The sequence below is a fragment of the Salvelinus alpinus genome, chromosome 34 (genome assembly GCF_045679555.1).
Source record: "Salvelinus alpinus chromosome 34, SLU_Salpinus.1, whole genome shotgun sequence".
Classification (NCBI taxonomy): domain Eukaryota; kingdom Metazoa; phylum Chordata; class Actinopteri; order Salmoniformes; family Salmonidae; genus Salvelinus; species Salvelinus alpinus.
Genome location: NC_092119.1, coordinates 10,328,814 through 10,352,742, shown reverse-complemented (window position 1 = coordinate 10,352,742; position 23,929 = coordinate 10,328,814). Strand labels below are relative to the sequence as shown.

At 42.5% G+C, this 23,929-nt stretch overlaps 1 protein-coding gene across 2 annotated transcripts in view; it reads right to left on the bottom strand.

Annotated features, from left to right (window-relative positions):
- Positions 1–23,929, bottom strand: part of LOC139563439 (neurexin-3a-like) — a 650,445-nt gene that overhangs the window by 107,260 nt on the left and 519,256 nt on the right. For both annotated transcript variants that reach the window (XM_071382111.1, XM_071382110.1), the window contains one exon: positions 12,101–12,272. In XM_071382111.1, coding sequence (XP_071238212.1) covers positions 12,101–12,272 — 172 coding nt within the window. The remainder of the gene's footprint in view (positions 1–12,100; positions 12,273–23,929) is intronic.

Here is a 23,929-nt window from a genome sequence, read left to right as displayed (position 1 = left end):
GTGTCAGCCCATCTAGTGTCAGCCCATGTAGTGTCAGCCCATCTAGTGTCAGCCCATCTAGTGTCAGTCCATCCAGTGTCAGCACATCTAGTGTCAGGCCATCTAGTGTCAGCCATCTAGTGTCAGCCCATCTAGTGTCAGCCCATCTAGTTTCATCCCATCTAGTGTCTGCCCATCTAGTTTCAGCCCATCTAGTTTCAGCCCATCTAGTGTCAGCCCATCTAGCGTCAGCCCATCTAGCGTCAGCCCATCTAGTGTCAGCCCATCTAGTGTCAGCCCATCTAGTGTCAGCCCATCTAGTGTCAGGTCATCTAGTGTCAGCCCATCTAGTGTCAGCCCATCCAGTGTCAGCCCATCTAGTGTCAACCCATCTAGTGTCATCCCATCTAGTGTCAGCCCATCTAGTTTCAGCCCATCTAGTTTCAGCCCATCTAGTGTCAGCCCATCTAGTTTCAGCCCATCTAGTGTCAGCCCATCTAGTGTCAGCCCATCTAGTGTCAGCCCATCTAGTGTCAGCCCATCTAGTGTCAGCCCATCTAGTGTCAGCCCATACAGTGTCAGACCATCTAGTGTCAGCCCATCCAGTGTCAGTCCATCTAGTGTCAGCCCATCCAGTGTCAGCCCATCTAGTTTCAGCCCATCTAGTTTCAGCCCATCCAGTGTCAGCCCATCTAGTGTCAGCCCATCTAGTTTCATCCCATCTAGTGTCAGCCCATCTAGTTTCATCCCATCTAGTGTCAGCCCATCTAGTTTCATCCCATCTAGTGTCAGCCCATCTAGTGTCAGTCCATCTAGTGTCAGCCCATCTAGTGTCAGCCCATCCAGTGTCAGACCATCTAGTGTCAGCCCATCCAGTGTCAGTCCATCTAGTGTCAGCCCATCCAGTGTCAGCCCATCTAGTTTCAGCCCATCTAGTTTCAGCCCATCCAGTGTCAGCCCATCTAGTGTCAGCCCATCTAGTTTCATCCCATCTAGTGTCAGCCCATCTAGTTTCAGCCCATCTAGTGTCAGCCCATCTAGTTTCAGCCCATCCAGTGTCAGCCCATCTAGTTTCAGCCCATCCAGTGTCAGCCCATCTAGTGTCGGCCCATCTAGTGTCAGCCCATCTAGTGTCAGCCCATCCAGTGTCAGCCCATCTAGTGTCAGTCCATCTAGTGTCAGCCCATCTAGTGTCAGCCCATCTAGTGTCAGCCCATCTAGTGTCAGCCCATCTAGTGTCAGCCCATCTAGTGTCAGCCCATCTAGTGTCAGCCCATCTAGTGTCAGCCCATCTAGTTTCAGCCCATCTAGTTCCAGCCCATCTAGTGTCAGCCCATCTAGTGTCAGCCCATCTAGTGTCAGTCCATCTAGTGTCAGCCCATCTAGTGTCAGGTCATCTAGTGTCAGCCCATCTTGTGTCAGCCCATCTAGTTTCAGCCCATCTAGTCTCAGCCCATCTAGTGTCAGCCCATCTAGTGTCAGTCCATCTAGTGTCAGCCCATCTAGTGTCAGCCCATCTAGTGTCAGCCCATCTAGTGTCAGGTCATCTAGTGTCAGCCCATCTAGTTTCAGCCCATCTAGTGTCAGCCCATCTAGTGTCAGCCCATCGAGTGTCAGCCCATCTAGTGTCAGGTCATCTAGTGTCAGCCCATCTAGTGTCAGCCCATCCAGTGTCAGCCCATCCAGTGTCAGCCCATCTAGTGTCAGCCCATCTAGTGTCAGCCCATCTAGTTTCAGCCCATCTAGTTTCAGCCCATCTAGTGTCAGCCCATCTAGTGTCAGCCTATCTAGTGTCAGCCCATCTAGTGTCAGCCCATCTAGTGTCAGCCCATCTAGTTACAGCCCATCTAGTGTCAGCCCATCTAGTGTCAGCCCATCTAGTGTCAGTCCATCTAGTGTCAGCCCATCCAGTGTCAGCACATCTAGTGTCAGCCCATCTAGTGTCAGTCCATCTAGTGTCAGTCCATCTAGTGTCAGCCCATCCAGTGTCAGCACATCTAGTTTCAGCCCATCTAGTGTCAGCCCGTCCAGTGTCAGCACATTTAGTGTCAGCCCATCTAGTGTCAGCCCATCTAGTGTCAGCCCATCCAGTGTCAGCCCATCTAGTGTCAGCCCATCTAGTGTCAGCCCATCTAGTGTCAGCCCATCTAGTGTCAGTCCATCTAGTGTCAGCCCATCTAGTGTCAGCCCATCTAGTGTCAGTCCATCTAGTGTCAGCCCATCTAGTGTCAGCCCATCTAGTGTCAGTCCATCTAGTGTCAGCCCATCTAGTGTCAGCCCATCTAGTGTCAGCCCATCTAGTGTCAGCCCATCTAGTGTCAGCCCATCTAGTGTCAGCCCATCTAGTGTCAGCCCATCTAGTGTCAGTCCATCTAGTGTCAGCCCATCTAGTGTCAGCCCATCTAGTGTCAGTCCATCTAGTGTCAGCCCATCTAGTGTCAGCCCATCTAGTGTCAGCCCATCTAGTGTCAGCCCATCTAGTGTCAGCCCATCTAGTGTCAGCCCATCTAGTGTCAGCCCATCTAGTGTCAGCCCATCTAGTGTCAGCCCATCTAGTGTCAGCCCATCTAGTGTCAGCCCATCTAGTGTCAGTCCATCTAGTGTCAGTCCATCTAGTGTCAGGCCATCCAGTGTCAGCCCATCTAGTGTCAGCCCATCTAGTGTCAGCCCATCTAGTTTCAGCCCATCTAGTCTCAGCCCATCTAGTGTCAGCCCATCTAGTGTCAGTCCATCTAGTGTCAGCCCATCTAGTGTCAGCCCATCTAGTGTCAGCCCATCTAGTGTCAGGTCATCTAGTGTCAGCCCATCTAGTTTCAGCCCATCTAGTGTCAGCCCATCTAGTGTCAGCCCATCGAGTGTCAGCCCATCTAGTGTCAGGTCATCTAGTGTCAGCCCATCTAGTGTCAGCCCATCCAGTGTCAGCCCATCCAGTGTCAGCCCATCTAGTGTCAGCCCATCTAGTGTCAGCCCATCTAGTTTCAGCCCATCTAGTTTCAGCCCATCTAGTGTCAGCCCATCTAGTGTCAGCCCATCTAGTTACAGCCCATCTAGTGTCAGCCCATCTAGTGTCAGCCCATCTAGTGTCAGTCCATCTAGTGTCAGCCCATCCAGTGTCAGCACATCTAGTGTCAGCCCATCTAGTGTCAGTCCATCTAGTGTCAGTCCATCTAGTGTCAGCCCATCCAGTGTCAGCACATCTAGTTTCAGCCCATCTAGTGTCAGCCCGTCCAGTGTCAGCACATTTAGTGTCAGCCCATCTAGTGTCAGCCCATCTAGTGTCAGCCCATCCAGTGTCAGCCCATCTAGTGTCAGCCCATCTAGTGTCAGCCCATCTAGTGTCAGCCCATCTAGTGTCAGTCCATCTAGCGTCAGCCCATCTAGTGTCAGCCCATCTAGTGTCAGTCCATCTAGTGTCAGCCCATCTAGTGTCAGCCCATCTAGTGTCAGTCCATCTAGTGTCAGCCCATCTAGTGTCAGCCCATCTAGTGTCAGCCCATCTAGTGTCAGCCCATCTAGTGTCAGCCCATCTAGTGTCAGCCCATCTAGTGTCAGCCCATCTAGTGTCAGCCCATCTAGTGTCAGCCCATCTAGTGTCAGCCCATCTAGTGTCAGTCCATCTAGTGTCAGTCCATCTAGTGTCAGCCCATCCAGTGTCATCCCATCTAGTGTCATGGCTGTCTACTACCTGATGAAGGGGTCACTGAGTGACTGAGAAATCAGTGAGCCCATCAACAACACAAAGGGCTGGCCATTCATTTATGTGCCTACTTTGGCCGATTGTCACAGTATAGAAGTCCTTGATTCAGGGACATACTCTCAAACATTTTAAGTGTCATTTCAAGTTCCCCAGTGCTCTGCCCTAAGAAGCAATTAGATTGTAAATTATCCCATGTTAGTTATTGGGGACAAATTTGTCTCGACTTTTGTGGATTGAGTTGATCAGTCCTTGGTTCCAAATATTGGGGAAGATGTATGAACTGAGGATTATATTAAAGAGTTTAAGTTTAGCCAAATGGAATTTGTGGTCTGTATATTTTATCATTTCATTTAGGAAACCATAAACACCACAGGCCTATTTGGGTTGGAGGGTTTGTACTTTGTCCTGTAGTTCATTCAATGTAATTGTAGAATCCAGTACCTTCTGATTTGCAATTTACCATGTATATATGTTTGCTGTTTGTTCTTTGTTTTACAGTGCGTTGTGAAAGTATTCACCCCCTTGGCATTTTTCCTATTTTGTTGCCTTACAACCTGGAATTAAAATATATGTTTGTGGGGTTGGTATCATTTGATTTACACAACATGCCTACCACTTTGAAGATGCAAAATATTTTTTGTGAAAAAACAAGAAATAAGACAAAAAAAATGAAAATTTAAAACTTGAGAGTGCATAACTATTCATCCCCCCAAAGTCAATACTTTGTAGAGCCACCTGTTGCAGCAATTACAGCTGCAAGTCTCTTGGGATATGTCTCTATGAGCTTGGCACATCTAGCCACTGGGATTTTTGCCATTCTTCAAGCCAAAACTGCTAAAGCATCATCAAGTTGGATGTGTTCTTACTGGTGAATAGCAAACTTTAAGTCATACCACCGATTCTTAATTGGATTGAGGTATGGGCCATTTCAAGACATTTAAATGTTTCCCAATAAACTTCTTTGATATAGGGGGCAGCATTTTCACTTTTGGATGAATTGCGTGCCCATAGTGAACTGCCTCCTACTCTGTCCAAGATGCTAATATATACATATTATTATTACTATTGGATATAAAACACTCTGAAGTTTCTAAAACTGTTTGAATGATGTCTGTGAGTATAACAGAACTCATATGGCAGGCAAAAACCTGAGAAAAAATCCAAACAGGAAGTGAGAATTCTGAGACTGGTCAACGTTCAACTCATCGCCTATTCAATTCCCTGTAAGATATGGATCTGTTTGCACTTCCTACGCCTTCCACTAGATGTCAACAGTCTGTAGAACGTGGAATGAATGCTGTGTTGTGGGGCCGGATTAGAGGGGAATGAGTCAGTGGTCTGGCAGATTGCCAGTTCTTGGTCATGCGCTTTCCTCATGATATCGCCTTGTGTTCCATAACTTCTACAGACACGAAGGAATGCTCCGGTTGGAACGTTATTGGATATATATGATAACAACATCCTGAAGATTGATTCTTTACTTAGTTTGACCAGTTTATTCGACCTGTTATATAACTTTTTGAAGTTTTCGTCCGAGTTCGCCTGCATCTGGGCGAGCGTTTGGACATGTGCACTAAACAAGCTAGCAAAAGTAGCTACTTAGACATAAGTAATGGACATTATCGAACAAAACATGGGAGTGCATTCTGATGAAGATGATCAAAGGTAAGGGAATATTTATGATGTAATTTCGTATTTCTGTTGACTCCAACATGGCGGAGAAATGTTGTTATTTTTGAGCGCCGTCTCAGATTATTGCATGGTGTGCTTTTTACGTAAAGTTTTTTTTAAATTTGACACAGCGGTTGCATTAAGAACAAGTGTATCTTTAATTATATGTAAAACATGTATCTTTCATCAAAGTTTATGATGATTATTTCTGTTATTTGACGTGGCTCTCTGCAATTTCTCTGGATATTTTGGAGGCATTTCTGAACATGGCACCAATGTAAACCGAGATTTGTGGATATAAATATGCACATTATCGATCAAAACATACATGTATTGTGTAACATGATGTCCTATGAGTGTCATCTGATGAAGATCATCGAAGGTTAGTGATTCATTTTATCTCTATTTCTGCTTTTTGTGGCTACAATCTTTTGCTGGGAAAATGGCTGTGTTTGTCTGTGGCTATGTACTGAGCTAACATAATCGTTTGGTGTGCTTTCGCTGTAAATGCTTTTTGAAATCAGACATGTTGGCTGGATTCACAACATGTGTAGCTTTAATTTGGTTTCTTTCATGTGTTATTTCATGAAAGATAGATTTTTGTAGTAATATATTTGAATTTGGCGCGCTACATTTTTTCTGGCTTTTGGCCAAGTGGGACGCTACCGTTCGACATATCCCAGAGAAGTTAATCGAGTGTTGCTTAGGGTCATTGTCCTGCTGGAAGGTGAACTTCCATCCCAGTCTGAAATCTCAAGAAGACTGAACCTCAAGAATGTCCCTGTATTTAGCACCATCCATCATTCCTTCAAATCTGACCAATTTCCCAGTTCCTGCCGATGAAAAACATCCCCACAGCATGATGCTGCCACCACCATGCTTCACTGTGGGGATGGTGTTCTCAGGGTGATGCAAGGTGTTGGTTTTGTGCAAAAAAAAATCCTTGATGGAAAAAAAACTAAATTTTTGTATTATCTAAAACAGAGTACCTTCTTCCATATGTTTGGGGTCTCCCACATGCCATTTGGCTGTCACGCCCTGACCTTATGGATCCTTTTTATGTCTCTATTTTGGTTGGTCAGGGCGTGAGTTGGGGTGGGCATTCTATGTTATGTTCTATGTTGTCCTTTTCTATGTGTTTGGCCGGGTATGGTTCCCAATCAGAGGCAGCTGTCAATCGTTGTCTCTGATTGAGAACCATACTTAGGTAGCCTGTTCCCACCTGTGTTTGTGGGTAGTTGTTTTCTGTTTTGTGTATTGCACCTTGCAGAACTGTTCGTTTGTCGTTTGTTATTTTTTGTTTAGTATTCGTATTTATTAAAAGTATTATGAATACTTACCACGCTGCACCTTGGTCTTCTCCTTCTCCCGACGACATTCGTTACATTGGCGAACACCAAATGTGTTTGCTTATTTTTTTCTTTAAGCAATGGCTTTTTTTCTGGCCACTCTTCCTTAAAGCCCAGCTCTGTGGAGTGTACGGCTTAAAGTGGTCCTATGGACAGATACTACAATCTCCGCCTTGGAGTTTTGCAGCTCCTTCAGGGTTATCTTTGGTCACTTGTTGCCTCTCTGATTAATGCCCTCCTTGCCTGGTCTATGAGTTTTGGTGGGTGGCCCTCTCTTGGCAGGTTTGTTGTGGTGCCATATTTTTTACATATTTAATAATGGATTTAATGATGTTCTGTGGGATGTTCAAAGTTTCTGAGATTTTTTTACAACCCAACCCTGATCTGTACTTCTCCACAACTTTGTTGCTGACCTGTTTGGAGAGCTCCTTGGTCTTTATAGTGCCACTTGCTTGGTGGTACCCCTTGCTTAGTAGTGTTGCAGACTTTGGGGCCATTCAGAACAGGTGGATATATACTGAGATCATGTGACAGATCATGTGACACTTAGATTGCACACAGGTGTACTTTATTTAACTAATTATGTGACTTCTGAAGGTAATTGGTTGCACCAGATCTTATTTAGGGGCTTCGTAGCAAAGTGTGTGAATACATATGCATGCACCACTTTTCCATAAAAAAAATATGTTTTATATATTTTTTTGAAAGTTATTTTTTACATTTCACTTCATAATTTTGGACTATTTTGTGTATGTCCATTACTTGAAATCCAAACAAAAATCTGTTTTTGAAAATAAGACCAATAATAATTATAAAAGTAAGAAAATTATGTCATAAAATGTTATTTACGTATTACTTTTCAAATGTAAAAACAATTACAGGTTGTAATGCAACAAAATAGGAAAAATGCCAAGGGGGTGAATACTTTTGCATGGCATTGTATCAAATCAAATCAAATTTATTCATAAACCCCTTCTTACATCAGCTGATATCTCAAAGTGCTGTACAGAAACCCAGCCTAAAACCACAAATAGCAAGCAATGCAGGTGTAGAAGCACAGTGGCTAGGAAAAACTCCCTAGAAAGGCCAGAACATAGAAAAAAACCTAGAGATGAACCAGGCTATGAGGGGACGCCAGTCCTCTTCTGGCTGTGCCGGGTGGAGATTATAACAGAACATGGCCAAGATGTATTGCCAAAAAATTGGAGAAGTGGTTTATCCACACTTTTTTTGTTTTGGATAGATAACTCTATGTGATTTTGTCATTTAACAGCAGACTCAGACATTTCCTTAGTGAAAACAATGTACTGAGCAAATATCAAATTGGCTTTTTGCCAAATTACCATATGACAGACCACATATTCACCCTGCACATCCTAATTGAGAAACAAAGCAAAACAAAGTATTCTCTTCCTTTGTTGATTTCAATAAAGCTTTTGACTCAATTTGGCATGAGGGTCTGCTATACAAATAGATGGAAAGCGGTGTTTGGGGAAAAGCATATGACAGTATGAAATCCATGTACACAAACAACAAGTGTGCAACTAAAATTGGCAAAAAACACACACATTTCTTTTCACAGGGCCGTGGGGTGAGACATGGATAAAGCTTGAGCCAAACCCTCTTCAACATATATATCAACGAATTGGCGAGGGCACTAGAACAGTCTGCAGCACCTGGCCTCACCCTACTAGAATCTGAAGTCAAACGTTTGCTTACGATCTGGTGCTTGTGTCACCAACCTAGGAGGGCCTACAGCAGCACCTAGGTCTTCTGCACAGATTCTGCCAGACCTGGGCCCTAACAGAAAATCTCAGTAAGACAAAAATAATGGTGTTCCAAAAAAGTCAAGTTGCCACGACCACAAATACAAATTCCATCTAGACACCGTTGCCCTAGACGACACAAAAAACTATACCTACCTCGGCCTAAACATCAGCACCACAGGTAACTTCCACAGTGCTGTGAACGATCAGAGAGACAAGGCAAAAAGGGCCTTCTACGCCATCAAAAGGAAAATAAAATTCGACATCCCAATAGGGATCTGGCTAAAAAGACTTGAGTCAGTCATAGAACCCATTGCCCTTTAAGGTTGTGAGGACTGTGGTCCGCTCACCAACCAAGAACACCAAATTGAGACTCTGCATGCAGAATTCTGCAAAAATATCCTCAGTGTACAACGTAAAACACCAAATAATGCATGCAGAGCAGAATTTGGCCGATACCCGCTATTTACCAAAATCCAGAAAAGAGCCGTTAAATTCTACAACCAACTAAAAGGAATTGATTCCCAAACCTTCCATAACAAAGCCATCACCTACAGAGAGATTAACCTAGAGAAGAGTCCCCTAAGCAAGCCTGTCCTGGGTCTCTGTTCACAAACACAAACAGACTCCACAGAGCCCCAGGAGAGCAACAGCAACATAATTAGACCCAACCAAATGATGAGAAAACAAAAATATATTTACTTGACACAATGGAAAGAATTGACCAAAAAACAAAGCAAACTGGAATGCTATTTGGCCCTAAACAGAGAATACACAGTGGCAGAATACCTGACCACTGTGACTGACCCACAATTATGGAAAGCTTTGACTATGTCTAGTGAGCATATCCTTGCTATTGAGAGAGGCCGCCGTAGGCAGACCTGGCTCTCAAGAGAAGACAGGCTATGTGTACACTGCCAACAAAATGAGGTTGAAACTGAGCTGCACTTCCTAACCTCCTGTCCAATGTATGACCATATTAGAGACACGTATTTCCCTCAGAATACACAGATCCACAAAGAATTTTAAAACAAATCCAATCTTGATAAACTCCCATATCTATTGGGTGAAATACCACAGTGTGCCATCTCATCAGCAAGATTTTTGACATGTTACCACAAGAAAAAGGCAACCAGTGAAGAACAAACACCATTGTAAATAAAAGCCATTTTTATGTTTATTTATTTTCCCTTTTCTAGTGTAACTATTTGCACATCATTACAGCACTCTATATGGACATTTGAAATGTCATTATTCTTTTGGAACTTCTGTGAATGTAATGTTTACTGTTCATTTTTTAAAGTTAAATTCACTTTATATTTCACTTGCTTCTGCAATGTAAACATATGTTTCCCGTTCCAATACATCCCTTTGAATTGAATTGAGAGAGAGAGAGAGAGAGAGAGAGAAAGCGAGAGAGAGAGGGAGAGGGAGAGGGAGAGGGAGAGAGAGAGAGAGAGAGAGAGAGAGAGAGAGAGAGAGAGAGAGAGAGAGAGAGAGAGAGAGAGAGAGATAGCAAATAAAGTGATTTCACTCCTGTTCCCACCAGAGTCCATGTCTGTGTTGAAGTAATGAGGACACATGGAGCATTTAATGTGAGTGATACTGACAGGCCTCCGAGACGATGAGGCCACACTGCTCCACTCAGTGTGTTTCTGTGTGTGTGGCGAGAGAGAGAGAGAGAGAGAGAGAGAGAGAGAGAGAGAGAGAGAGAGAGAGAGAGAGAGAGAGAGAGAGAGAGAGAGAGAGAGAGAGAGAGAGAGAGCATGCCAGGGTTGTGGGTTAGATTCCCAACGGGAGACCACTACAAAAAAAGTATGAAGATGTATGCACTCACTTATGTAGAAGAAAGTGAGAAATGTATTTTTAAAAGGAACACTGCACTGTTACTGTACTCAACACAGGAAGACAACAAGGAGACATCACGTGCCAAATGAGATGTTTCCAAGGGGGATACTAATGGTATATTCTACAGCATTTTTACTTGTGTTGGCAGGGAGAGCTGTAAGATACGTTTCTACCAGTAATCGCAGGCTCATTTGCCCAAGTCTTGGTAAACATTCTTGATCATTCCACTATTGTCATAGTCATAATGATACTTGTCAAACCATTTCATATAAGAGCACAACTTTAGTAAGTAAGGCGGAGGGAGGGAGGGAGGGAAAACCAAGAGTACTCTGACAGCTTTTCCTACCTCTAAATAAACCAACTGTTGAGGCATCACGAACAGTCCTGAGAAGCGATAGCTCCATTGCAAAACCCAGGGAGCCTGAAGTCGATTCCAATCCAATGTCTATCTTCATTCAATCACAAAACAGCTGGAGAGCTGAGTTGGGTTAAATCAGAATTCCACTCCAAAGAACTGCTTATGGTCCCTAAAGCAAAGTCTGAAGTCCTTATATCACAGCCTGGCCTAATACATGGGCTGATAGAGAAGAGTGAGAAGACAGCCTAACACAGGACCTTCAGGAAATGTGAAAGGTGACTTGTAACTCAGTGGATACTGAACGTTGGCTACACAATACAATATATATATCATATTAGAGTATCTATAACACCAAGCATTCTGAAAGTTGACGAGACAATACCATATATATGATATTATAGTATATGTAAAACCAAACATTTTTTAAGTTGACTAGACAATATAAAAAATGATATTACACTTTTAGAAAAAATGGTTGCAAAAGGGTTCTCCGCCTGTCCCCATAGGAGCACCCATTTTGGTTCCAGGGAAGGGTTCTACATGGAACTGAAAAAGGTTCTACCTGGGACCAAAAAGGGGTTCTTCAAAGGGTTGTCCTATGGAGACAGCCAAAGAACCCTTCTATGTGCTAGATAGCAGCTTATTTTCCAAGAGTGGACAGTATCACTAAAACTAAGCATTCTGACTTATTGTATTCATCACGGTGATCCTCGAAGAGATGCTGGAGATCATTCACATTTCCTGTCTGTTAGGCAGGGTTTACACAGGCAGCCCCACTTTGATATTTGGCCACTAATTGGTCTTTTGACCAACTAGATCAGATCGTTTTCCAATAACTGGGCAGCCTAATAAGCCTTTAAGCTGCCAAAAGGCCTTTATTGTGCCTTAATTGCAAACATAGCGCAGCGAATTTAACCCAACAATTAGCGACTTTGACAAGAGGTCCGGATCTCATCGTATAACGGTTAAGGTATTGGTTAGGTTTGACAGTCACTGTGCTTGTAGTCTAATGACAATGGAGCATTTACAAGCTTGAAGTAGCTGAACGAGAGACAGTATAGCGGAGAACAGAAGGAGTAGTACTGGTGTGGACGCTGTACTCCAGGGTGGTCTCTGGGAAGGAGCTCAGCCGCGGGTGGTCCAGGGAGGTTGGGGTCAGTATACAACTTGTCATGTGCATGTATGGTGTGCTTACCACACAGGTGAACCTACACGTGCATGCGCAGGTCGCGGCACAGGTGAAACCATGCAGGTGTGTGTGTGTGTGGGGGGGGGGGGGGGGGGGGGGCGCAGCACAGGTGAAACCATGCAGGTGTGTGTGTGTGTGTGTGGGGGGGGGGTGCGCAGCACAGGTGAAACCATGCAGGTGTGTGTGTGTGGGGGGGGGGCGCAGCCCAGGTGAAACCATGCAGGTGTGTGGGGGGGTCCATACCTCCTGGGAAGTGTTCATTGATAGACCAGTTGTCCACCTGGAGTGTGGCGTTACCCCCGTTTCTGGTAAAGCGTACAACATGGTACAGCCCGTCATTCACTGGTGTGCTATTCTCTCTCACGCTGATGTCCATTGTGCCGATGTTAAACGTCACACCAATCTTCCCTTGTTCCTAGAAGAAAAAACAAAATCATTCATTTAGTGATTTTTAAAACATTTATTTTCGGAAACAATTTTTCCTATGATGGACTTTATGTTGTTGTTTGTTTGTCGCAGTGCATCAATTGTTTTGTTCAAAATACTCCAATCTAATTGCTAAAAACGAGGTGATCGAATGAATACATGCTAAAAGTGTATGACTTTATTGCTTAGAGTCTGTGGAATGTCACTGGAAGAATCAAAGAAAAACTAAAGAATTCAAGGTTTAATTCTCTAGCTCTCTTCATTTATTATTCAGTCCTTGAATAATCCATGATATTAACCTTAAAGGCCCCCTTCTGCTGGATAACACACACACACACACAAACACACCCACATACAAACCCACATACAGTATATATATATACCTGCAAAAATCAATGGTGTTGAATAAGCCAGAGTAAACAGAGATAAGCTAGATTAATGAGCAGTGAAGGCTCACAGAGTCACATGTTGGAAGAGAACAGATGTCAACGGGCAGGTGACCAATTCCACCTCCTCACTCGAAACCAACCTGTGATCATCAACCGACCAGGGAGCAACCTGACTCTGTAGTGGCTAATGGGTAGTACTAAATGTCACCATCTGGATGTAGAAGTATTACTAGTTCTATGGCATCCCCTTTAGCATTTTGCCAATCCGACAGAATCTGATCCACACCACATTCAATATGTCAAAATCAGTAAATGATCTGCAGTTCTGGTGATACTGATAATAACATTCCAAACTGTTCCAAAATGACACACTAACGCTAATAAGCATCGAGTCAAATTGTATTTGTCACATGTTTTGCAAACAACATGGGTAAACTAACAGTGAAACGCTTACCTACGGGCCCTTCCCAACAATGCAGAGAGAAACATAGAAAAATAATAGAAAATAGACAAAAAATGAACACATGGAAAAAATACACATTTAGTAACAATAAATTGGCTATACACACGGGTGGAGGTACCGAGTCGATGTGCAGGGATACGAGGTAATAGCATGGCTATATACAGGGAGAACCAGGTAATAACATGGCTATATACAGGCAGAACCAGGTAATAACATGGCTATATACATGGAGAACCAGGTAATAACATGGCTATATACAGGCAGAACCAGGTAATAACATGGCTATATACAGGGAGAACCAGGTAATAACATGACTATATACAGGGAGGACCAGATAATACAATGGATATATACAGGGAGAACCAGGTAATAACATGGCTATATACAGGCAGAACCAGGTAATAACATGGCTATATACATGGAGAACCAGGTAATAACATGGCTATATACAGGGAGAACCAGGTAATAACATGACTATATACAGGGAGTACCAGGTAATACAATGGATATATACAGGGAGAACCAGGTAATAACATGGCTATATACATGGAGTACCAGGTAATAGCATGGCTATATACAGGGAGAACCAGGTAATAACATGGCTATATACAGGGAGAACCAGGTAATAACATGGCTATATACAGGGAGAACCAGGTAATAACATGGCTATATACAGGGAGTACCAGGTAATACAATGGATATATACAGGGAGAACCAGGTAATAACATGGTTATAAACAGGGAGAACCAGGTAATAACATGGCTATATACAGGGAGAACCAGGTAATAACATGGCTATATACAGGGAGAACCAGGTAATAACATGGCTATATACAGGGAGAACCAGGTAATAACATGGCTATATACAGGGAGAACCAGGTAATACAATGGATATATACAGGGAGAACCAGGTAATAACATGGCTATATACAGGGAGAACCAGATAATACAATGGATATATACAGGGAGAACCAGGTAATAACATGGCTATATACAGGGAGAACCAGATAATAACATGGCTATATACAGGGAGAAGCAGATAATAACATGGCTATATACAGGGAGTACCAGGTAATAACATGGCTATATACAGGGAGGACCAGGTAATAACATGGCTATATACAGGGAGTACCAGGTAATGGCATGGCTATATACAGGGAGGACCAGGTAATAACATGGCTATATACAGGGAGGACCAGGTAATAACATGGCTATATACAGGGAGTACCAGGTAATGGCATGGCTATATACAGGGAGTACCAGGTAATAACATGGCTATATACAGGGAGGACCAGGTAATAACATGGCTATATACAGGGAGTACCAGGTAATACAATGGATATATACAGGGAGAACCAGGTAATAACATGGCTATAAACAGGGAGAACCAGGTAATAACATGGCTATATACAGGGAGAACCAGGTAATAACATGGCTATATACAGGGAGAACCAGGTAATAACATGGCTATATACAGGGAGAACCGGGTAATAACATGGCTATATACAGGGAGAACCAGGTAATACAATGGATATATACAGGGAGAACCAGGTAATAACATGGCTATATACAGGGAGAACCAGATAATACAATGGATATATACAGGGAGAACCAGGTAATAACATGGCTATATACAGGGAGAACCAGATAATAACATGGCTATATACAGGGAGAAGCAGATAATAACATGGCTATATACAGGGAGTACCAGGTAATAACATGGCTATATACAGGGAGGACCAGGTAATAACATGGCTATATACAGGGAGTACCAGGTAATGGCATGGCTATATACAGGGAGGACCAGGTAATAACATGGCTATATACAAGGAGTACCAGGTAATAACATGGCTATATACAGGGAGTACCAGGTAATAGCATGACTATATACAGGGAGTACCAGGTAATTACATGGCTATATACAAGGAGTACCAGGTAATAACATGGCTATATACAGGGAGTACCAGGTAATAACATGGCTATATACAGGAAGTACCAGGTAATAACATGGCTATATAGAGGGAGTACCAGGTAATACAATGGCTATATACAGGGTGTACCGGGTAATAACATGGTTATATACAGGGAGTACCAGGTTATAACATGGCTTTACACACGGGTAGCAGTACTGAGTCGATGTGCAGGGGTACCAGGTAATAGCAAGGCTATATACAGGGAGTACCAGGTAATAAAACGGCTATATACAAGGAGTACCAGGTAATAACATGGTTATATACAGGGAGTACCAGTACTGAGTCGATGTACAGGGGTACCAGGTAATAGCATGGCTATATACAGGGAGTACCAGTACCGTGTTGATGTGCAGGTGTATGAGGTTATACCATGGTTATGTATAGGGAGTACCAGTACAGAGTCGATGTGCAGGTGTACGAGGTAATATCATGGCTATATACAGGGAGTACCAGTACAGAGTCGATGTGCAGGTGTACGAGGTAATAACATGGCTATATACAGGGAGTACCAGTACAGAGTCGATGTGTAGGTTTACGAGGTAATTGAAGTAGGTACAGTGGGGAGAAAAAGTATTTGATACACTGCCGATTTTGCAGGTTTTCCTACTCATGTAGAGGTCTGTAATTTTTATCATAGGTACACTTCAACTGTGAAGTGTACTAAAACAAAAATTCATTTTTAAGTAATTAATTAGCATTTTATTGCATGACATAAGTATTATGATAACCTACCAACCAGTATGAATTCCGGCTCTCACAGACCTGTTAGTTTTTCTTTAAGAAGCCCTCCTGTTCTCCACTCATTACCTGTATTAACTGCACCTGTTTGAACTCGTTACCTGTATAAAAGACACCTGTCCACACACTCAATCAAACAGACTCCAACCTCTCCACAATGGCCAAGACCAGAGAGCTGTGTAAGGACATCAGGGATAAAATTGTAGACCTGCACAAGGCTGGGATGGGCTACAGGACAATAGGCAAGCAGCTTGGTGAGAAGGCAACAACTGTTGGCACAATTATTAGAAAATGGAAGAAGTTCAAGATGACGGTCAATCACCCTTGGTCTGGGGCTCCATGCAAGATCTCACCTCGTGGGGCATCAATGATCATGAGGAAGGTGAGGGATCAGCCCAGAACTACATGGCAGGACCTGGTCAATGACCTGAAGAGAGCTGGGACCACAGTCTCAAAGAAAACCGTGTGTGCAAACCTGGTCAAGAACTACAGGAAACGTATGATCTCTGTAATTGCAAACAAAGGTTTCTGTACCAAATATTAAGTTCTGCTTTTCTGATGTATCAAATACTTATGTCATGCAATAAAATGCAAATGATTTACTTAAAAATCATACAATGTGATTTTCTGGATTTTTGTTTTAGATTCCGTCTCTCACAGTTGAAGTGTACCTATGATAAAAATTACAGACCTCTACATGCTTTGTAAGTAGGAAAACCTGCAGAATCGGCAGTGTATCAAATACTTGTTCTCCCCACTGTATGTACATTCAGGTAAGGGTAAAGTGACTAAGCAACAGGATAGACAATTATCCCCTTCCTCTAGCTTCTCTTCTCTCAACCTGTTGTTACTTCCCTCATACTTCCTCTGTAGTTAATCAAAGCTGGAATCACCTCCTCATCTGTATACAGATCAGAGTCTATGGCCAGATGATAAATAGTATCGAGGGAGATGTGTTGTGCATTCATCACCACTGATCAGAGAAAGACCTGGGTGGATTCTAGGCCAGGGCTCTCAAGTTCGTTTAGAAGACATCGTACAGAAAGTAGAAGATGCAGTACAGCGTTACTACAGTCATTTGGCCAGTAATTACTGTAGGATTGAGATTGATTAATAAGGAATACTTATATCTAATGACTTATTTGAAATAATGCAAATGTTATAACTTTTGTATGCTATCTTTTTGACCATACAGCTTCTATAAGGGGTCTGAATTTTAAATGCACATGTAACTTCGAACAGGATGTATTTCTGTGTAACTTCCTCTTCGTGTATTTAAACTGAGGGGAACATATGGAGTTCTGAGATAACTCACATGATCAAAACGGGTGGAAACACAGAAAAATACATTTAGTCAGATCTTTTTCCCCGCTCTTTATGAAATTGGAATCAAAAGCGAGTCAGTGTATTTTTACTTTTTGATCATAGGCTTTCCTCTCGCTGGTTTCAACATTATGGTAACATCAAAGAGCATGGTTTAAATACCACCCACATGTTTACACCCGCAAGCAAATGTTACCGTTTTGCACACAGCTTTACTTTAGTCTGAATCCTTCCCTCCTCTCTCATAGTACTACATGTTAAAGTGATTCTCATTCAATAAAACATTCAGAGATGGGTTTAATCTATAAAGTCACGGAAGCTTCAAATCTCCAAAATAGTTTATTCCCAAAATATGTTGAAAATGTGTTGTTTCCAAAGCAGTCAAATATCTTGTTGTGATGATAGTGATGATATATAATGATAAGCTTATTAAAACGCCTCCTCATTGAATTGTTCACTGTGAATATCCTTAACAAATTTAAAAAATAAACAACATAATTAGCCATGAAATATGGGCAGGCTTCAAGGAGCATCAGGGGACTCCTTTAGAACAGTGAATGAAACCAAAGGCAACACTCCATCACCATAGCCCCTTTGAGATATTCCCCTAATGGAGCTGCCATTTAACGCGCCTGACTCCGCGGCAAGATAAAAGACAGGCGCATAATAGTGATCCATATCCCTTGGAGCATGGCAGTGTGCTGGAGCGCTGAACACACAGGGATGGCAGGGTGATTCCATGGTATCACCTGCACAAATTGATAAGTGTTTAAGAAATGAACAAGGCGCTCTGTGAGAGAATGGCGTGTAAAACTGCTGATAACATAATGGGAGGTTTGTCTGTAGAGATGGGAGCCGAGAGAGAAAATAAAAGCAGAGATGACAAGTGTTTCATCAATGAAAGGCCTGGGGTTAGAAAGAAGTCAACGAACAATACAAACAGACAGTTCGTTCTTCAATAGCAGCACAAACAATTTTCCAGCAAAGAGTGGAAACGTTTTTGTAAAGTTTGGCCACATTACAATAATGAAGTTGATTATACCGTAGTGTGATTATGAAAACATACTTTTCACAGAAATTAAGGGTGAGTCAACATCTTGCTTTGGGTATAAGGAAATGTGATTACATTAGTTCGTAATGCCAGTTACTCTGACCAAAGCCCATCGTGTTATTGATCTTTTCAACACACACGAGACTCAGTGTACAAGGACAAAATGGTGTCTCAACTGACGTATTATACAAGACATAGCATTGCTAACTGCCGTAACAGGTAATAACAGTTTAGTGTAAAACAGACCCATTGTGGACGTCTTAGCAAGAAACATTCGTACAAGCAATTGTCTCTCATGGCTTGATTTATTATTTGCTTTAAAATACAAAATTGACAAGAATTTTTAACAATTATCAACAAAATGTGAAAACCAAAAGGTATAAAAACCCTAGTCTTTTCACAAAGGCAATTTAACTAATGCTATACAATTGAGACATGTAAGGTTGGTAGTTTGGTGTTCAGACAGAGAGAGGTATTTTCAGGTTCATGCTCTAGCCCAGTGGTGACAGAATCATTTTTACCAAAGAGGAGCCTTATTATTAACAAAATCAGAAGGACCAAAAAAGAGCATTTAACTCACATCAACAGTATGGACCTATTTAGGTGTTCATGCATTATGCATGTTGGAAGCACGAGAGGGGGCCACAATTACGGGCTTAAACTAGGTATTAGGGGTTTAATCTAGATATTATGGGTTTAATCTAGGTATTAGGGGTTACATCTAGGTATTAGGGGTTTAATCTAGGTATTAGGGGTTTAATCCAGGTATTAGGGGTTTAATGTAGGTATTAGGCGTTTAATCTAGGTATTAGGGGTTTAATCTAGGTATTAGGCGTTTAATCTAGGTATTAGGCGTTTAATCTAGGTATTTGGGGTTTAATCAAAGTATTAGGGGTTTAATCAAAGTATTAGGGGTTTAATCTAGTTATTAGGGGTTTAATCTAGGTATTTGGGGTTTAATCAAAGTATTAGGGGTTTAATCTAGGTATTATGGGTTTAATCTAGGTATTAGGGGTTTAATCTAGGTATTATGGGTTTAATCTAGGTATTAGGGGTTTAATCTTTGGTATTAGGGATTTAATCTAGGTATTAGGGGTTTAATCTAGGTATTAGGTGTTTAATCTAGGTATTTGGGGTTTAATCTAGGTATTAGGGGTTTGATCTAGGTATTTGGGGTTTATTCTAGGTATTTGGTGTTTAATCTAGGTATTAGGTAAACAATAGAGAAGTAAAGAATAAAAATAAAAATAACATCAGCGAGGCTATATGCAGTATGTATGTCACAAGCGAAGCAATACAAAAACGTTGTATTTGTCCTCAACTTTGTTTTAAAGTTGTCGGCGGTCACAGAGAGACAGATTAACATCTTGATGCTAGTTTTAGTGGAGATCCGGTAGGGGAAAAACGCATCCAACACTGAGCTTTTCTAGGAGTGGTCGGAGGCAGTTGGTAAAATATCGACCACTATTCCATTTATATTGTAACCTAACTTAACGTAACATATAATACTAAATGGAGTACCACAGATTTAGGTGCAGAGTAATATGAATTCCCCTGAGACCTCGTTGGGAGAGAAAACAAAATGGGTCTGAACATTACCTGGAATCTGAGAAAAGGTTACTAGTCAGGAGAAGGTCAGTTATATGTATCATTAGAATAAGATAGAATAAGAGATGGAGAACGAGAGAGAGACGAAGAAAGAGAGAGAAAAAGAGAGAGAGAATGAGAGAGAGAGAGAGAGAGAGAGAGAGAGAGAGAGAGAGAGAGAGAGAGAGAGAGAGAGAGAGAGAGAGAGAGAGAGAGAGAGAATGATAAAGAGAAAGAGAGAGAAAATGAGAGAGAAAGAGAGACAGAACAAGAGGGCGAGATAAAGCACAGAATCATACTCACTAAATGAATACTTAAAGACAACTTCACGTCTTCCACATCAGCCGACTCAACACTGCATCACCGCAAAACAACATTCAAGCTCATGACTTTGACAATCAGCAGTAACTCCCTCAACACTCTCACAGAGAGGGGGAATGAACCAGCACTAACTCCCTCAACACTCTCACAGAGAGGGGGAATGAACCAGCAGTAACTCCCTCAACACTCTCACAGAGAGGGGGAATGAACCAGCCGTAATTCCCTCAACACTCTCACAGAGAGAGGGAATGAACCAGCAGTAACTCCCTCAACACTTTCACAGAGAGGGGGAATGAACCAGCACTAACTCCCTCAACACTCTCACAGAGAGGGGGAATGAACCAGCACTAACTTCCTCAACACTCTCACAGAGAGGGTGAATGAACCAGCAGTAACTCCCTCAACACTCTCACAGAGAGGGGGAATGAACCAGCACTAACTCCCTCAACACTCTCACAGAGAGGGGGAATGAACCAGCAGTAACTCCCTCAACACTTTCACAGAGAGGGGGAATGAACCAGCAGTAACTCCCTCAACACTCTCACAGAGAGGGGGCATGAACCAGCAGTAACTCCCTCAACACTCTCACAGAGAGGGGGAATGAACCAGCACTAACTCCCAACACTCTCACAGAGAGGGGGAATGAACCAGCAGTAACTCCCTCAACACTCTCACAGAGAGGGGGAATGAACCAGCACTAACTCCCAACACTCTCACAGAGAGGGGGAATGAACCAGCAGTAACTCCCTCAACACTCTCACAGAGAGGGGGAATGAACCAGCAGTAACTCCCTCAACACTCTCACAGAGAGGGGGAATGAACCAGCACTAACTCCCTCAACACTCTCACAGAGAGGGGGAATGAACCAGCAGTAACTCCCTCAACACTCTCACAGAGAGGGGGAATGAACCAGCACTAACTCCCTCAACACTCTCACAGAGAGGGGGAATGAACCAGCAGTAACTCCCTCAACACTCTCACAGAGAGGGGGAATGAACCAGCACTAACTCCCTCAACACTCTCACAGAGAGGGGGAATGAACCAGCAGTAACTCCCTCAACACTCTCACAGAGAGGGGGAATGAACCAGCACTAACTCCCTCAACACTCTCACAGAGAGGGGGAATGAACCAGCAGTACCTCCCTCAACACTCTCACAGAGAGAGGGAATGAACCAGCACTAACTCCCTCAACACTCTCACAGAGAGAGGCAATAAACCATATGCTATCATCCACTAACCGTCTCCAAACTGGCATCAATGGGAGATGAAGAATAGACTTTCACATACTAACACTCAGGAGCTCCCGTGGCTGTGGCTTATGGAGATATCAAAGGTGTTGATGAGGCAGAACGAGCCTTTTAATTCACTGTCTGCTGTTGCTGTTGTTGCTGCTGCTGCCACTGTGGCTGTGCTTGCCAAGCCAGGCAGTATACTGCAAACACAGACAGATGCCAGGCCATTTTAATCTGCTGAGAACTTGCTGGATCGACAGTCCTCGAGAGGAAAGGAATGGAGGGAGAGAGAGAAACGGTGAGATGGAAGGAGAGAGAGAGAGCTATAGAGAGAGAGATGGGGGGGAGAGAGAGAGAGCGAGAGGAGAGAGAGAGGAGGGATGAAGAGAGCGGTAAGAGTGAGAGAGCTGGATGGAGAGGTGGGAGAGTATTCGAAATGACCTTGTATTGAATCTGAAATGCTGACCATAAAGTATGGTTTACACAGGACAAGACAGGACAGGACAAGACTGGACAGGACAGGACAAGACAGGACAGGACAGGGCAAGACAGGGCAAGACAGGACAGGGCAAGACAGGACAGGGCAAGACAGGACAGGACAAGACAGGACAAGACAGGACAAGACAGGACAAGACAGGACAAGACAGGGCAGGACAGGACAGGACGGGACAAGACAGGACAGGACAAGACAGGACAGGACAAGACAGGACAAGACAGGACAAGACAGGACAGGACAGGACAGGGCAAGACAGGACAGGACAAGACAGGACAAGACAGGACAGGACAGGACAAGACAGGACAGGACAGGGCACTCACTGTCACTGTCACACACAGGCAGGAACTGAGAACAAAGATATGTGCTCCATCATCATAACTGATATTCAGCTATAATGCAAGTATCGCTATTGACAAAGCTTATAATTTATATGCTCTTCCTTACATTGTGGACGGCTGGAAGTTATATCAAACTGGGGATGAAAACTATCCCTGAAGAAATCTCATTCTAGGTTCCTTTATCAGCACTGTATTTATTCTACCTGACGTAGATCTGCCAATAGGTTTGTTCAGGAGCGGTGTGAATACGCTGTCATTTTAATCTAGTTTTTTCTCCTATTTGAGTCATGAGTGTGTTAGCACCACATACAGAGTAGCATTCATTCAAACTCACTCTTCTCTTCCCTGCAATTTATCTCCCTGTCAACACTGTGATTTGTGGAAAGAAATCAGAAAAGAGATCAAGTTGTTCTGCAGCTTAAGGCAATGGGTTCATTTGAATAACCAGGTAAATATTGACAGCTACCGCTGAATACTGAAATGGGTTCATTTGAATAACCAGGTAAATATTGACAGCTACCGCTGAATACTGAAATGGGTTTATTTGAATAACCAGGTAAATATTGACAGCTACAGCTGAATACTGAAATGGGTTCATTTGAATAACCAGATAAATATTGACAGCTACAGCTGAATACTGAAATGGGTTCATTTGAATAACCAGGTAAATATTGACAGCTACCGCTGAATACTGAAATGGGTTTATTTGAATAACCAGGTAAATATTGACAGCTACAGCTGAATACTGAAATGGGTTCATTTGAATAACCAGATAAATATTGACAGCTACAGCTGAATACTGAAATGGGTTTATTTGAATAACCAGGTAAATATTGACAGCTACCGCTGAATACTGAAATGGGTTTATTTGAATAACCAGGTAAATATTGACAGCTACAGCTGAATACTGAAATGGGTTCATTTGAATAACCAGATAAATATTGACAGCTACAGCTGAATACTGAAATGGGTTTATTTGAATAACCAGGTAAATATTGACAGCTACAGCTGAATACTGAAATGGGTTCATTTGAATAACCAGATAAATATTGACAGCTACAGCTGAATACTGAAATGGGTTTATTTGAATAACCAGATAAATATTGACAGCTACAGCTGAATACTGAAATGGGTTCATTTGAATAACCAGATAAATATTGACAGCTACAGCTGAATACTGAAATGGGTTCATTTGAATAACCAGGTAAATATTGACAGCTACCGCTGAATACTGAAATGGGTTCATTTGAATAACCAGGTAAATATTGACAGCTACAGCTGAATACTGAAATGGGTTCATTTGAATAACCAGGTAAATATTGACAGCTACCGCTGAATACTGAAATGGGTTCATTTGAATAACCAGATAAATATTGACAGCTACAGCTGAATACTGAAATGGGTTCATTTGAATAACCAGGTAAATATTGACAGCTACCGCTGAATACTGAAATGGGTTCATTTGAATAACCAGGTAAATATTGACAGCTACAGCTGAATACTGAAATGGGTTCATTTGAATAACCAGATAAATATTGACAGCTACAGCTGAATACTGAAATGGGTTCATTTGAATAACCAGGTAAATATTGACAGCTACCGCTGAATACTGAAATGGGTTCATTTGAATAACCAGGTAAATATTGACAGCTACAGCTGAATACTGAAATGGGTTCATTTGAATAACCAGATAAATATTGACAGCTACAGCTGAATACTGAAATGGGTTCATTTG